At 45.3% G+C, this 14,349-nt stretch overlaps 1 protein-coding gene across 2 annotated transcripts in view; it reads left to right on the forward strand.

Moving 5' to 3' along the window:
* The window catches only part of FADS6 (fatty acid desaturase 6), a 229,953-nt gene that overhangs the window by 180,048 nt on the left and 35,556 nt on the right, over nucleotides 1-14,349 (forward strand). Inside the window, exon 4 of one of the 2 annotated variants that reach the window (XM_069654852.1) lies at nucleotides 7,277-7,464. In XM_069654852.1, coding sequence (XP_069510953.1) covers nucleotides 7,277-7,464 — 188 coding nt within the window. The remainder of the gene's footprint in view (nucleotides 1-7,276; nucleotides 7,465-14,349) is intronic. The other variant, XM_069654853.1, reaches the window with a different exon arrangement.

Consider the following 14,349-nt stretch of genomic DNA (forward strand, 5'->3'; position numbering starts at 1 on the left):
CATTGCGTCCAAACAGGAATGGGAATCTACTGCTATACCGCTATTCGTGATCCAGTGCTAATAGCGCCGGACCAAGTAGCGGTAATGCTATTTGCGCTGGCAGTATCCGAGCAGTATTACTGCCGGGATACCGCCAGACTCCTAATGCGGCCCACTCTTAAACACAGTCAAATGCAGACTCAGACGTCAACTACCTTACTCCACACATTCCACTGATCTCTCACAACCACTGCACCTAGCTTAGAATGCAGCTACCTCTGCACAATCCGCACTGGCCGCACATATACCAAGTGCACCTTAGCACTATATACTACTCTACTCTCTCCTCTGACCTGCACTACGGTCCCCAAGGGCATTCAACCCACAACACTTTGGGATCATACCAATGATGTATAAGGCACTATACAAATACACAATAACATATCATAACTTGTTTTATGAATCCATGTTTCAATTAAGACTTCTATAATATTTTTTCAGGTTGCTTTATCAAGTGACTGTGCTTCGAAAGTATACACACATTTACAGACTTAGGGCCTCATTACACGGTAGGCGGTAAGGGTTTACCGGTACCGGTAAATCCTTACCGCCTTACTACGAGGTCCCTTTGCGGGTTGGGGAATTTAACACCTGCTTTTTGCAGGCGTTAAAAACCAACCCGCAAAGGGACCCAGGGAGCTAATTACGGTACCGCAATTTGCGGTGCCGTAATTAGCGCCTACCCCATTCCCATTATGCCCTATGGGGCAAAAATGGGAATGGGGAAGGGCAATGGTGGAAGGGGGAATTACCGCCCCGCCAACCTTGGAATGGGGCAGTAATTCCCCTTTCCACCAAGGCGTTGCCGGTATTTTACCGGCATGAACCATGGCGCTAATAGCACCATGGTTCTCCGCCTACCGTGTAATGAGGCCCTTAGTCTATAATTATAGTGGCGCTCATATTCCATTGTGGTGGAACGTGAATGAAAGGTGTACAAGCCTTGAGTAATTCTTTAATGCCGTTCATTCACAATTCATGTACATCAACTTTTCAATCATTTGTATGGCAGAGAGGAGAGGAATGCAACTTGCCTTTGCGCTGCCTTCCTTATTCTCCCCATACAAATGCTGGAGATCCCTATGGCGTCTGTCAGCCTTATGCACCTGCATAAAACAGGCGGACCCCATAGGAATCCATTGTTCATGCTGCTGACACGGCAGGCAGTGTGTGTGGACAGCATTTAGTTGTAATTGTGAATTCTGCTTAACATGCACACATGGTAAGAAGCTTTCATAATTAAAAGGTAACGCTGCCTGCCCTGCGAGCAGGCCAGGCAGCGTTTACACACTGTGCACGGCGGAGTGCTAAAGTGCAGGACAAAGGGAGGCGTACACATGTGTATGCCTCCTTTTGCCCTGCACATTTGCACTCCGCCGTGTAAATGATGTAAAATTGACACCTGAAGGACATGAGTTGCGGCGACTATCAGCAACAGGGAGATGGACACTCCTACGGAGAGATTACCGCTAAGTGCGACAAATCCTGCAAATCCAGGCAGGGAGAGCCTTCAAGGTTACGGAACCCTGGGAAACCCACGCCGGTAAGCTCTCCATGTGCCCACGAATGAAAGCGGTATGAATACGTCACATCCAGTCTGGAAGCGTCAACAAGGTTATGGTAACCTGAGAAACCAAAGTGGGCAAGCGCCCATGTGTCTCATGACGCAAGAGGTAGGAATACTTCAAATCCAGGCTGGGAGAACCATGGAGGTTACGGAAGCCTGGAAAACCTAGCGGGCAAGCACCCGATGTGCAATAGAGTGAAAGATATACAGACATTGTGTGTCAACGTTGGGAAAATTAAAGAGTTGCAGGAGCCTGAGACACCCTGAGTGGGCACCCACCCTGTGTGAATTGCGTGAACTGAGAGAACACAAGTCTATTAGAACGCCATAGGACTTTGGGGAGTCCCAGAGGCATACAAACTGTTATGAAGAGGATTGTGGTAAAACCTGGAGAGGTTATGAGACACACCCTTGTTTTCCTGAGGAAGAGGGAACCACAAAGAGGAACTTTTTATTTGCACTAACAAAGTCTCAGAGACAGTTGTGAACTTGTTTCTTGTTATAATGAACTTGGAACTATCAACAGAGCACCCAAGTCATTGGGCCAGACCGAAGCCAAAGAAAGACGTCCTTGCTTCGGTCTCTCGTTTTAGTTCAGTTTCTCCTAGTGGTAGGGCCACAGTAGTCAGATAGGATTTTGAACCAAGAACTGTTTTCTTTGACAAGCACAGTTAGTTTTAATTTTAGTTAGGGAACTTCACTCACAGAAATAGTGCAACTTAGAAGTTCTCTTTTACTCTTAAATAAAGACTCTACTAAAGTTTCAGTCGGTGGTCTGAGTTGTTTATCTGGTTTGACACACATTGTAATCTGCGTCTGTAGAATGATGTGTACTTTCTGCTGTCCTCGCCTCAAAATTCTAACATGCTACCCCCTTGTAGATACATTGTTTTTTAAGCAGATTTATTGAACAATGTACTAGTTTAGTTCTTGAGCAACAAGGCTGCAGAAAGCATTTCCTTGGTTCTAATATTGAAGTTGGAATAGCAGACGATTGAGTCTCCTCTGCTCTCTAAATTGAAAAGGTGTTCCTAAAAAGGAAGACAGGGTTCAAATCCCCAATTTTCACAATTCATACATTATGTGCACCTGAGCAAATCCCTTTTCACCAATTTTGCTTAACTAGCTGTAGGGAAAGTCTCACCTTTATGGGTTTATAATCTATAGTTTTACTTCATACATAATTATCATTTATACCATTTATATTTTGTGTACTGGTAGGGAGGTAGGTTGCCAAGTGAGGGTCGTAAATTGTGGTGGGGTATAGACTGGGTGACAGGTATGGGTATTGTGCTGTTGGTTGTGAGGAAGCAGGAGGGAGTATGGATCTTTTGCCATTCCAGCTCATGTTTGGCTTTGAGAGCGCAACCAGGCTCTCTGGTTCAGCGGTATTGTACTTTTTGGTTGTATCTAAACGGTCACACGTAAAAAAAGGTCTAAAAATGCTACCACCAAAGGTTCGAACACCAAATGTTCGAACCTTTGGAAGTAGCATTGCAGGTAAGTAAACAAAACAAAAAAAAAGACTGCGGGGGCTGCGGGGTTGTCCCCCGCAATACCCCGCTCACTATACTGTCTGGTATAGTGTAATAAAGTCTCTTATTAGTCACAAGGGACACACAGACCAGCTGTGGAGACTGATGTTGTTCCAGGTATGCTTTATTGGTACAATATGTACAGTTCCAGTTACTCTCAGGTATTTACAGTAGTCTGGATGACAGGACAAGGACAGGGATAGGTAGTACAGTACACATGAAGGAGAAGACCCACCGGCCATCCACTCACTCCAGCTCAGGCCCCCAACTGCTTCACTCAGAACATTCATACACTGATGCACTCAACATCCTCCTGGCTGCATCATACATCACATTCTCTGGCAATCACTCCAGGCCAGTGACAAAGTACAAGACTATATATAACATCTCCCTTTCTTACCAGATTCAACCACAACATAACATCTCCCTTTCATACCGGAAGTACCCACGCATGACATCTCCCTTTCATATCAGGTTCATACACACAAACATCATCCTTTCATTCGGGTGGAGGGAGGTCAGCCAAATACACATCACTCGCCCACTCATAAAGCTAAACACAACCAGAATCTCACACAAATGAACTACATGTAACAGATGAGGTGCTCCTGGCAGCACCGGAGGTCTTAAGCTTAAAACTATTACTAAAGGAACAATGGTGAATGCTTAACAGTAACTAATGCAAAAGTGCGCACTATATATATACAGAATGTACATTTGCCGGCAATAAAAAAAGATTTTTCTTTTTTTTTTTTTTAGGCACAACCCTTGTTCAGTCAGTTGGCCAAACTCTTTATGGTGCAACCCTTATTCAGTCAGCTGCCCAAACTCTTTCATGACGCAACCCTTATGCAGTCGGTTGGCCACTTAAGCATCTCACATTAGAGCGTACGCATATAACATATACCTCAAAAAAGAGTATACATACCGCCACATTTTTCTTTGTGACTCTGGTGGAAATTTAAAATTCTCACCTGGCTTCAAATATCTCCAAGACTATTTGATTAGTACACATTAACAGGAATACCCTGCACCGTGACCATGAACTACAACACGTGTGTCATGGCCGGGATGGAACACATAACAGTGGGCCACAACATTACACAAACTGAGCAAGACAATGGCCCAAAGTCAATTGCAGGGTATCCAATGTAACTAATGTTTTGTTCAACAACTCTCCAAAGGGTAAATCAGACCCTTAACACCATGACCATAACATACATTATTCAGTATATAAACATTTCTTGATGATGGTGGAAATTTGAGAAAATAAAAAAAAATATATTATTACTTTGTGCTTAAAAAAAAATTAAATTCGTTTTTTCATTTATATTGAAAAGTGTTGCATAAGTCCATGGTGGCTTTTCCAGATTCATTAAAAAAAAAAAAATCAAAATAAAGAAATAAATGTAAATTGTCACGTTTGCATTATTGCCAAACATAATTCAATCCAAAATAATGATGCCAAGGGAAGGGTTTCTCGTAGCTTATTTCACAAGTATGCTGCTTGCTCACGTTGTGCCTTTAGTTCCATTGATGTATATAATAATAAAGAAAATGTCTTGCAAAATGTTCCTTTCAGCTCCTCAATTGATGTATATAATGATAAAGAAAATGTCGTGCAAAATGTTACTTTCAGCTCCCCAAACTAAAGCTTTCTTAAGGTACGCACACGGCAGCAAGTGTTTGCATATTTGCCAAAAACCATTAACTCCACTATTTTGGAGCCAACAGAAAATATATTTTCTTGTATCTTCTTTTACTTATCTCCCCCACGTTGTAATTTCAGTTCTGTTGATAAAATAACATTTTGTCTTGCAAGTGTTCCTTCCTGCACCCAATACCACCAGTTTGTTTAAGGCAATCATTGAAATTATTCATTTCCCGGACATGTTTGCACGTCACGATGGCGAACTCAGCATCTTTTTTCTCCATTAACCCATATTAAGTTGAAGGAACAAAATTGCCACGCATCACAGGCTTCCATTGTCTGCTCCGCATTCCATGGATCACCATCACCCACTGAATGTTTACACACGTCATCATTCAATAGAAGGGCTGGAGGAGAACAGACCTCGCTGGGCCTCTGATGTAACTGTGTTACACAGAGCATTTTTTGAAATTCAGGCAGGATCTTTGATAAAATCAAACTCCAAACTTTATCCATGTTCATTACACATGGGAGACATTGTTTAATACACACAAAAACTTGGCACAACAAAAATGTCTTTCATTACGGGTTGTGCACTGCCTTTATGTATTATTTTCACAGTTAATATTCTGAGTGCATGGAGCTCTGGCGCCACCCGGTGGTTTGCAGAATGTACAGAGTGGTCAATGAAACTGTAAAATGCTCCCATGAAGTTATTGCATTTCATTGACACACACTGCCCCCAACTCCTACGCTGAGAGTTATCTTTTTACTTATTAATTTGAAGGGGCTCAAAAAGTCAATTCCCAACTAGCAGGGCCCTTTTTGTCTCCATAAGATCTCTGGGGCTTATTCCTCTTTTATTTTTTTTTATTTTTTTTTTGTGCGCATTTACATGGGGGAACTCTGGGGAAATTATTGGTTGCTGGGGACCTCCCTCCCAGAGTCCAGTGGCACATATACATTTTCAACCCTGGAGCTGGCAGGATGTTTATTTTTGAGTCTATGGGGGAACGGTGGGTCACTCTTAGGCTGCTTCCCACCCACAGCTCTCCTTACTGTACATTTTTGTAGCTGCAGCTCCTCAGTTGCACTCTGTCCTTTTAAGTTGTATTTGTCCATATTCCTGGGTTCTTTAACTCTCGTCGCCAATGTAATAAAGTCTCTTATTAGTCACAAGGGACACACAGACCAGCTGTGGAGACTGATGTTGTTCCAGGTATGCTTTATTGGTACAATATGTACAGTGAGTTACTCTCAGGTATTTACAGTAGTCTGGATGACAGGACAAGGACAGGGATAGGTAGTACAGTACACATGAAGGAGAAGACCCACCGGCCATCCACTCACTCCAGCTCAGGCCCCCAACTGACTCACTCAGAACATTCATACACTGATGCACTCAACATTCTCCTGGCTGCATCATACATCACATTCTATTGGCAATCACTCCAGGCCAGTGACAAAGTACAAGACTATATATAACATATAGTGAGCGTGGTGTTGTGGGGAACACCCGCACAGCACACCCACAAAAAAGAAAAAAAAACAGGGACTGCGGGGGTGTCCCCCGCAACACCCCACTCACTATACTTTACAGTACTTTACAGTATAATGAGGAAGAGTTGCGGGGGGAAACACCTGCAGCCCCGTAAAAAAAAAAGGACCCTGCGGCGCCGGTTCCCGATCACAGAAGTTAAAGGGAACTGGCGCTGCAGGGACTTAGCAAAAAGAAAAAGATAAGTGGGGTTTGTTTATGTTGGGGGTGTGGGTGGGGGTGTGTTGAGGGTGTGGGTGGGGTGTGTGTCATGCATGTGTTGTGGGTGTGGGTGTGGGTATGTACGTGTGTTCGCATGAGAAAGGTGCAGACTTTTGGCGGTTTGCACCTTTCTGATGCAAACTTTCCAGCCGTGGCAAAATCAGCCTCGGTCGGATCACGTAGATCCTGTTCAGCAATGGCTCAGATCTACCAATGAATTCTATCGCTTCGCCATCTCTTTCTAAAATGAAAGATAGTATTGGATGGGATGGGAGGCTATGTAACCTACTGTAAAATTGCAAACTGGGTCACAGGGAAACCTGGGCTCAAACTACAGCTTTCCAATTTCACCAATAATATATTCTCTTGGTGAAAACATTTTACTATATTGATTTAAAGGAAAGTATACTATATATACTTGAGAATGTGCGTAGGGGCAGAGGTTGCTATTGGGTTTACTTGTTCTGGGAGTTGTGACTGCTGCTTGTAGACAGGCCAGAAAGTGATACTTGCCCCAAGGACAAACATTGCCAGTCCTCCCCCGGGTGGGGGAGATTAAAGGATTCTTTGGGACTAATTGTGTTTAAAGAGCAGCACGAACCCTGACCCAGTGTCAGATCTCCACACTACTGTGCTGTGGTCTTGTGATGTGTGTCCTGTGTTCTGTCACGTGGGCTCTTCCAAGATGCTAGCCTGCCTACTAATGCAGTGTTCTCTTCCTGCAGGTTTCCTGAAGGACATGTCTGTGTCCATGGCTGCCAGAACCCTGTGTCTCATTTCCCTGGGCCTAGGTGCCCATTACTGGCTGCTGCTGAACGTCTCTGGATTCCAGGTGGCACAATCGGCTCTCCTCTGCATGTTCCTCACCAGAGCTCTCTTTGCCATTCCATTCATTCACGTCAATATTTTCCAGGTACTGTTAATGCTAGAATGCCGTTGCTAGGGTATCTCCACTTGAATACCAGCGCTGGCTAACCAATGATAGTAAAACACTAACACCCCCAGAACACCAGCACAAAGGAATCAGTGCTAAAGTAACTCCAGTGGAATACCAGCCCTGGAGTATCAGTGCCCGAGTAACCCCATTATGATGGCAAAACTGGCATACTAGTTCTCGAATAATACAGGTGGAATGCCAGCATTAGCGTACCAGAACTATAGGAACACACTTGAATGCCAGAACTGTAATGTCGGGGGTGGGAGTGGGTAGAATAGCAATACTAGACTTCCAGCAATAGTGAGGTTAGTGTTAGACTAACCCCACAGGAATGACAGCACTGGAGTATCAGGGCTAGTGTAGCAATTCTAGAAAATCAGCACTTTAGTGCCAAGGTTAGAGTAATAGCACTACAATGCCAACATAGAGTACCCAGGCTAGAGGAACTATACTAGAATTCCTGCACTGGAGTGCTAATGCTAGAGTAATAGCGCTAAACAAATAGCAGGAGTACCAGGGCCCTAGTAACCCCATTAGAATGGCAGCACTGGCACACTAGTTCTCGAATAATGCCATCATTGGAGTACCAGAATTAGAGGAACACCAATTGAATGCCACCACTGGCATGTTTGGAGTAAGAATAGCAATACTAGAATTTCAGCAATAGTGGGGTTAGTGCTAGACTAATCCCACAAGAATGACAGCACTGGAGTACCAGTGCTAGTGTAGCAATGCTAAGTAACTGCATTAGAATGCCAACATAGAGTACCAAGGCTAGAGGAACTATACTAGAATTCCTGCACTGGAGTACCAATGCTAGATTAATAATGCTAAAATAATATCAGCAGGAGTACCAGTGCCCAGGTAACCCCATTATAATGGCAACATGGCACACTAGTTCCCGAATAATATCTGCATGTGTTTTCTAACAAAGTGGAGAAAAGACAGCAACGTGCTTGTTAGTCAACCTGAACCAATCAGAATGAAGGAAGTGCATAGAAAAGTGGAAACCATATAGAACGTTAGAGAAAGTGGGAGGAACAGGATGGCGGGGTGCTGAGGGGGAGGAGCAGGAATGGTCACTGTCGACTAGGACTGATGATTGTGGACTAGGACAATGGATCGAGGACCAAGAATGCGAGCTGAGGAGAAGAAATGAGCTATGAGCTGAAGGAAGGACTGATGACCGGAGAGTAGGACTCAAGACTGGTGAATGAGAATGGGCACTAATGACTGAGGAAGAGGACTGATTACTGAGGACTGTCGGTAATGACGGTAATGACAGGTAATGACAGGACTGAGGAATTACTGGGGAGTAGGACTCAGGACTGGTGGCTGAGGACTAGAAGTGAGGATTGAAGATATTAGGGCTGATGACCAAGGACTAACTATGATGTCTGATGAGAAGGACTGATTGTTGAGGATAGGAATGATGACTGAGGAGTAGGAATGTTACAGAGGATTATGAGTGTTGATTGTGGACTAGTGCTGATCACTGAGGCAAAGTACAGATAACTGAGGCCAATAAATGATGACTGGGGGATAGGTCTGGTGACTAGGTCGAATGACCTAGAACTTATGATTGACTAGGACCGAAGACTGAGTGCTGGGAATGATGACTCAGAACTAGAAATTATAACTGGGGGGTAGGGAAGATTTATGACTGAAACCTGGGTATGATGAGTGAGTACTGAGTGGTCGGTATGACAATCAAGGAATGGGGAAGATGACTGATTGGTAGAACTGATGACAGAGGGCTGGGAATGATGAATGAGGTCTAGGATTGCTGACTAAGGAGTTGGACTGAGAACAAAGGCTGATGGCTGAGGACTAGAAGTGATGACTGAAGACTTGGACTGATGACTGAGGACCAGGAATAATACCCACAAAGTAGAACAGAAAAGTAAGGAGTAGTACTGATGAGGCCTAGGGTGGATAACTGAGGACTGGAAATGTAGGAATGAGTGTGAGAAATGAGGATGTCCTTTAATGGACACTGGCGATGGCTGAGGTCTAGGACTGATGACCGAGAAACAGATCTGATGACTGATGATTAGGAATGATGACTGGAAAATAGTGCTGATGAAAGAGGAGTGGAAAGAGGAGTAGGACTGATGAATTAGCACTAAGACTGACGGCTGAGCAGTGAGGGAGGAAGCTGAGGATGTCCTAAAATGGCCCCTGTACAGGTAACAGTATCTCTGTTTTACCTGAGTTGAGTTTCATACTCTGACACAGCCAAAAGGCAAATTCTTGTCTCAGATCCTGACACACTCAAGTCCCCATTCAGACACTTGAGGTGGGAAAGCTTTCTAAATACTCAGGACAAAATGAGTACTTACTATATAAAAGCTTCGCTGTTGCAGCCTAGAATGGTGGACTATGTAGATAATAATACACATACATTTGCCATCCTGAACCATCACCTGAATTGCCTGAAAAAATAAACATTTCCGATCGCACTCACACACACTGAAAAGAGCAGTGCTATTATTCCTCTTTGCCTTAGCCAGGGCCTTAGAGCCAATATTACACAATCAATAGTCTCACACTTCGGGTCAATCAATGTACATAACCTCTCATTTTTGTAAATTGTATTGAAAGCACCCATTACTTCTAGGACTCTTTGCATATCAAAGTGAAAGGGCACAAATGTCTGTTTAAAGAGCCTGTATGATAGCTACAAAACGTCGCGTTGAACCATGCCCGGTACGAAATATACAAAGTATAGGCCAGATGATGAGTATCTTAGACATCATAGAATGTTAAAATTTAGTATTCATGAATGTTTTTAATTCTCACGTTCCACAACGACAGTGTAATAATTCAGCATCTGTATTCGACACAGTGTAAAAGCTCCAGATGGATACTCCGGTTTATCCTAATAATTCCAGACTGGCATTTGTGGGCAGTGTGAGAAACCTGAAGGCGTCTGACCTGCTAGTCCCTGGAGATCTGTCATCCAGGTGGCCAGGAGACTGGGGGAGGATCACCGGGATGGGGGGTCTTCGTGGAGTGGACGTGGGACACCGACGGGCATCTAATGCATTTTCCCCATCCTTTCCCGTAGGTTACTTAGAAGCTTTACCCCCCTTTCCAACATAAAGACTTTCCTACACTGTCAAAGACAACAAACTCACACCAGAGCCATTTACCTGACATGTCCCAACACAAGGGTCAGGCAGAGTCAGGCAATTGACAATAATTACACACACATGATGGCCCTATACTTCCCCACAGGGATAAAAGGCAGAGCATGAGAGCACACTTTGAGCGAGGCCGAACTCACGAGGAAACAGCTACACCGGACCAGCAGTTCAAACGGAGGAGAAAGGCGGGGAGACCTGGAGGGATGAAGAAGGGAGAACTGGCCTTACTTTTTAACTCAGACTCACAAAGCCTCAGAAAGGGAAATCATGAGCCCGGGAAGTCCAGCTGGCGTGTGGTGTGACAGGTGCCAATGGCAGACAGGGCTCCCCAGCACTTATATCCAAAGCGGGAGGAAGCGTTTGCCGCCGTGGTGCCGTTCTTGACTCCCAAGACAAGAAAACTCAGACAGTTCCGCACTGCCGGTGAGTCTAAGAAGATAGATAGTAAAACCGAACTGTGCTGGGCCCAAGGTTGCAGACGGCGACCTTGTTGAACAAAGAACTTGTGTAAATGAACTTTAAAGAAACCACAGTAAAAGGTCCTGAAGCAGAGTGGTCAGGCATCGCGGGCGCTCATTTGAAGGACTCTAACTGAAGGCTTTTTTGGGTTGTGTTTTTGTTTTGTTGCTACGAAAGCCAAGAGGCCTGAGAAAAGTGTCAAAGTGGTCCTTCGAGGGTTGAGCAAAACCCCTCGTAATCTCAAAAGTCTTTGACACATTGGAGAAAGGTGATTGAACTGTGAAACTGGCAAACGTGAACCTGATAGAGGAATGCCAAACTGGATGAACTGTGAAATTGGCAAACGTGAACCCAACAGAGGGATGCCAAGCTGAATGAACTGTGGAAAAGGCCTTAGTGAACCCGATTGAGGGAGACCAACATTGCAAGACGCATCAGAGCCTGCTAAGGGGGATCCAAAGGGGCGAAGAGCAATCGCCCAATGCAAAAGATTATCAATGGAACTTTTGTTTTTTTACTGTTTTGGTTCAGCCGGCCTTCTAAGGAACAAGAATTTGCAGGATTTAGCCCCAGAAGTTCCTGCCATTGTTGAAAGGAACTGTAACCCCGTAATGGCAGGCACAGGAGTGGGCTGTGCGCAAAGTCCTGCCTTTGTCACGATCCTCGCCCGAAACCCCCGGAGTCAGGACTCGGGCCTCTAGAGCCTGGCATCCTTTTCCAAAACCGTCTTGGGGCCACTCCTGGCACCTATGGTGCCAGGCTCATACACCATGAGAAACATGTGCTTGGGAACTACTTATTGTGTTGTCAGCCAACATGGAGGCATCCACAGAGCCTAGTTCCCAGGAACCAAGCTATGCAGTCTAGTGTTTTGGGTGTGGTAGCCTAGGGACTATTTTGTTGGGGCTATTTAAACCACACCCGAGCAAGACAACACGCTTTGCGTTGCTTTGCAGCTTGCAGCATGATGCTCACTGTGTCCAGCTATTCCCTCGAACCTCGGAGAAGCAGAACCTGCAAGGAGACAAAAGGAACATCATTAGCAGTAGCATCTTACCTGCAGTCTTCATCTTTAACCACTCGCAGCTACTGAGAACAACTTCCTAGCATCTGCACGCCTCCCGGTCAGTACAACCTGAAAGAGGAAGATAGAGGCAACATTAAAGAAAGCACTATATACATTTGTAAATTACGAACTGCTTAAAAGGCTTACCTGGCTGGTCGCCTCACGGCTGGCACTAGTCCGGACATTCCACCCGCGCTGAAGAACACTGCAACCTACAAGGAAGGAAAACATAGGTTAGCAAAGGCAAGACTTTGCAGCGCTGCGCATAGCACTTACTTACCGCATCATAGCGCTCTTAACGTGCCATCATTTACCAGCGGGGCTCCACCAAGCCAGTTCGCCGCGCTGAAGCGCTGCATACCTAAGGGAGAAAAAAGAGACATTTTAAACAAAGAAAGGCATGCAGGATAGCAACAAAATAAAAGAACAGCATATAAGACCTACCTGAACAATATCAAACGGGCCGGCATCAGTGAAGTAACTGGACCCGCCCATGAAAGACAACACGCCCCTGCAAAGAAGGCAGGACGGAGAGCACGCCTAATTCTACCACAAGGCAGAACCTTCCCCGCAGACCACATCTGGGCAAAGCTGAGAAGCATACCAGCAAGTAACCCGGCTGGGTGGCGCCTCTGTGGATACCAGGTGAGCGTAACAGCCTTGTCCCATGCTAAAAACATGGGGAAGGGAGACCCCAGCCCTACCATCCTAGATCTTAGGGTAACTATCACAGAGGCCAGTGGTCTGTCTGGATCGTAAAGTGAGACCCAAAGATGTAAGGTTTCAGCTTTTTTACGGCCCACCCGACCACGTACACCTATTTTTCTATGACAGCCCAGTTCCTTTCCCTTTTTGTCAACTGCCTGCCAATGTAGGCGACAGGTTGCTCTATCCCTTCAAAGTTCAGCTGCGCTAACACTGCTCCAATCCCAAAATCACAGGCATCTGGATAATGAACTTCTGACAATAGTCTGCCACTTTCAGAATTGGGGCCCTGCACAATCCATCTTTTAAATCTTGAAAGGAGGTTTGACAGGTGGGGGTCCAAGTTACCTTCTTCGGCATCTTCTTGAAAGTTGCATCATTCAGGGGCATGGCAATGGTCCCATACCCACTGATGAATGGCCGGTAGTAAACGGTGAGACCTAAAACAGATCTCATCTGCGTCTGTTTGATGGGGATGTCCAATCCTTCACAGCCTGTACCTTTGCTTCGAGAGGTTGTTTCTTACCTCCACCGGCCAGGTGGCCTAGGTAAGTCATTGTGCCCTGCACGATCTGGCACTTCGTGGCCTTGATAGTCAGACCTGCATTCTGCAGCGCCTGAAGCACTTGTTTCAGGTGGGATAAGTGTTCCTCCCAGTTGTGGCTGCAGAAATGTCATCTAAATAGGTGAAACTGAAGATTTCCAGACCCGACAAAACATGGTTAACCATCCATTGAAAAGTGGCAGGGGCATTCTTCAATTCGAAGGGCATCACAGTGAACTGAGAATGTCCTTCTGGGGTGGAGAATGTTGACCTCTCTCTCGCTCCATCTGTCTAGCCGACCTACCAATAACCTGCCATGAGTGTCACACCCCTGGGGTATCACGCAACTCCTTCCTGACCACGGAAGCCAAATGTAGTTGACCCCTCCCACCTTGGTTGGCACAGGCTCCTGATTAGTACCAACAGGTAGCCTTGATGCCGCCAATGGGGGCAAGAGGGTTAGGGAGAAGTTGTGGATAGGGAAGGGGGTGTCAGAGTAGCCAGGAAGAGGGCTAGGGTTTGTGAAGATGGGTGGGTACAGGGAATGCAAGTGAAAAACACTCTCACACAGCATTAAACATGAGTAATGATGATACCCCTTCTTGTATAGGGCTCTGTTGTATCCAGACCTTTCTCCTAATCAACCTGACATCCTCCTTTTTAATTTGGAAGATATTTTCCTAGAACCTACACCTTTGGACATTCGTTTGCTAGAATAGTGACAAACAAAAGCACATGGCAATAGTACAAACATAAGACAGAAAGCATAAATCATGGCGTAGCTGTGGTGTTTCCAGACAGCGTGCTCCCTCCTGTGCTTGTTTCCTTCATGCAGTCACCCAGAGCTTGCAACCACCACTTATGTTCTTGGGTTAATATGAGGTATGCATGCCTCTACAGGGGCACACACAAGTAAGCAGCAATAGACAATATAGCAT

This window comes from Ambystoma mexicanum, chromosome 3q (assembly GCF_040938575.1).
Source record: "Ambystoma mexicanum isolate Mex_15411 chromosome 3q, UKY_AmexF1_1, whole genome shotgun sequence".
Classification (NCBI taxonomy): Eukaryota; Metazoa; Chordata; class Amphibia; order Caudata; family Ambystomatidae; genus Ambystoma; species Ambystoma mexicanum.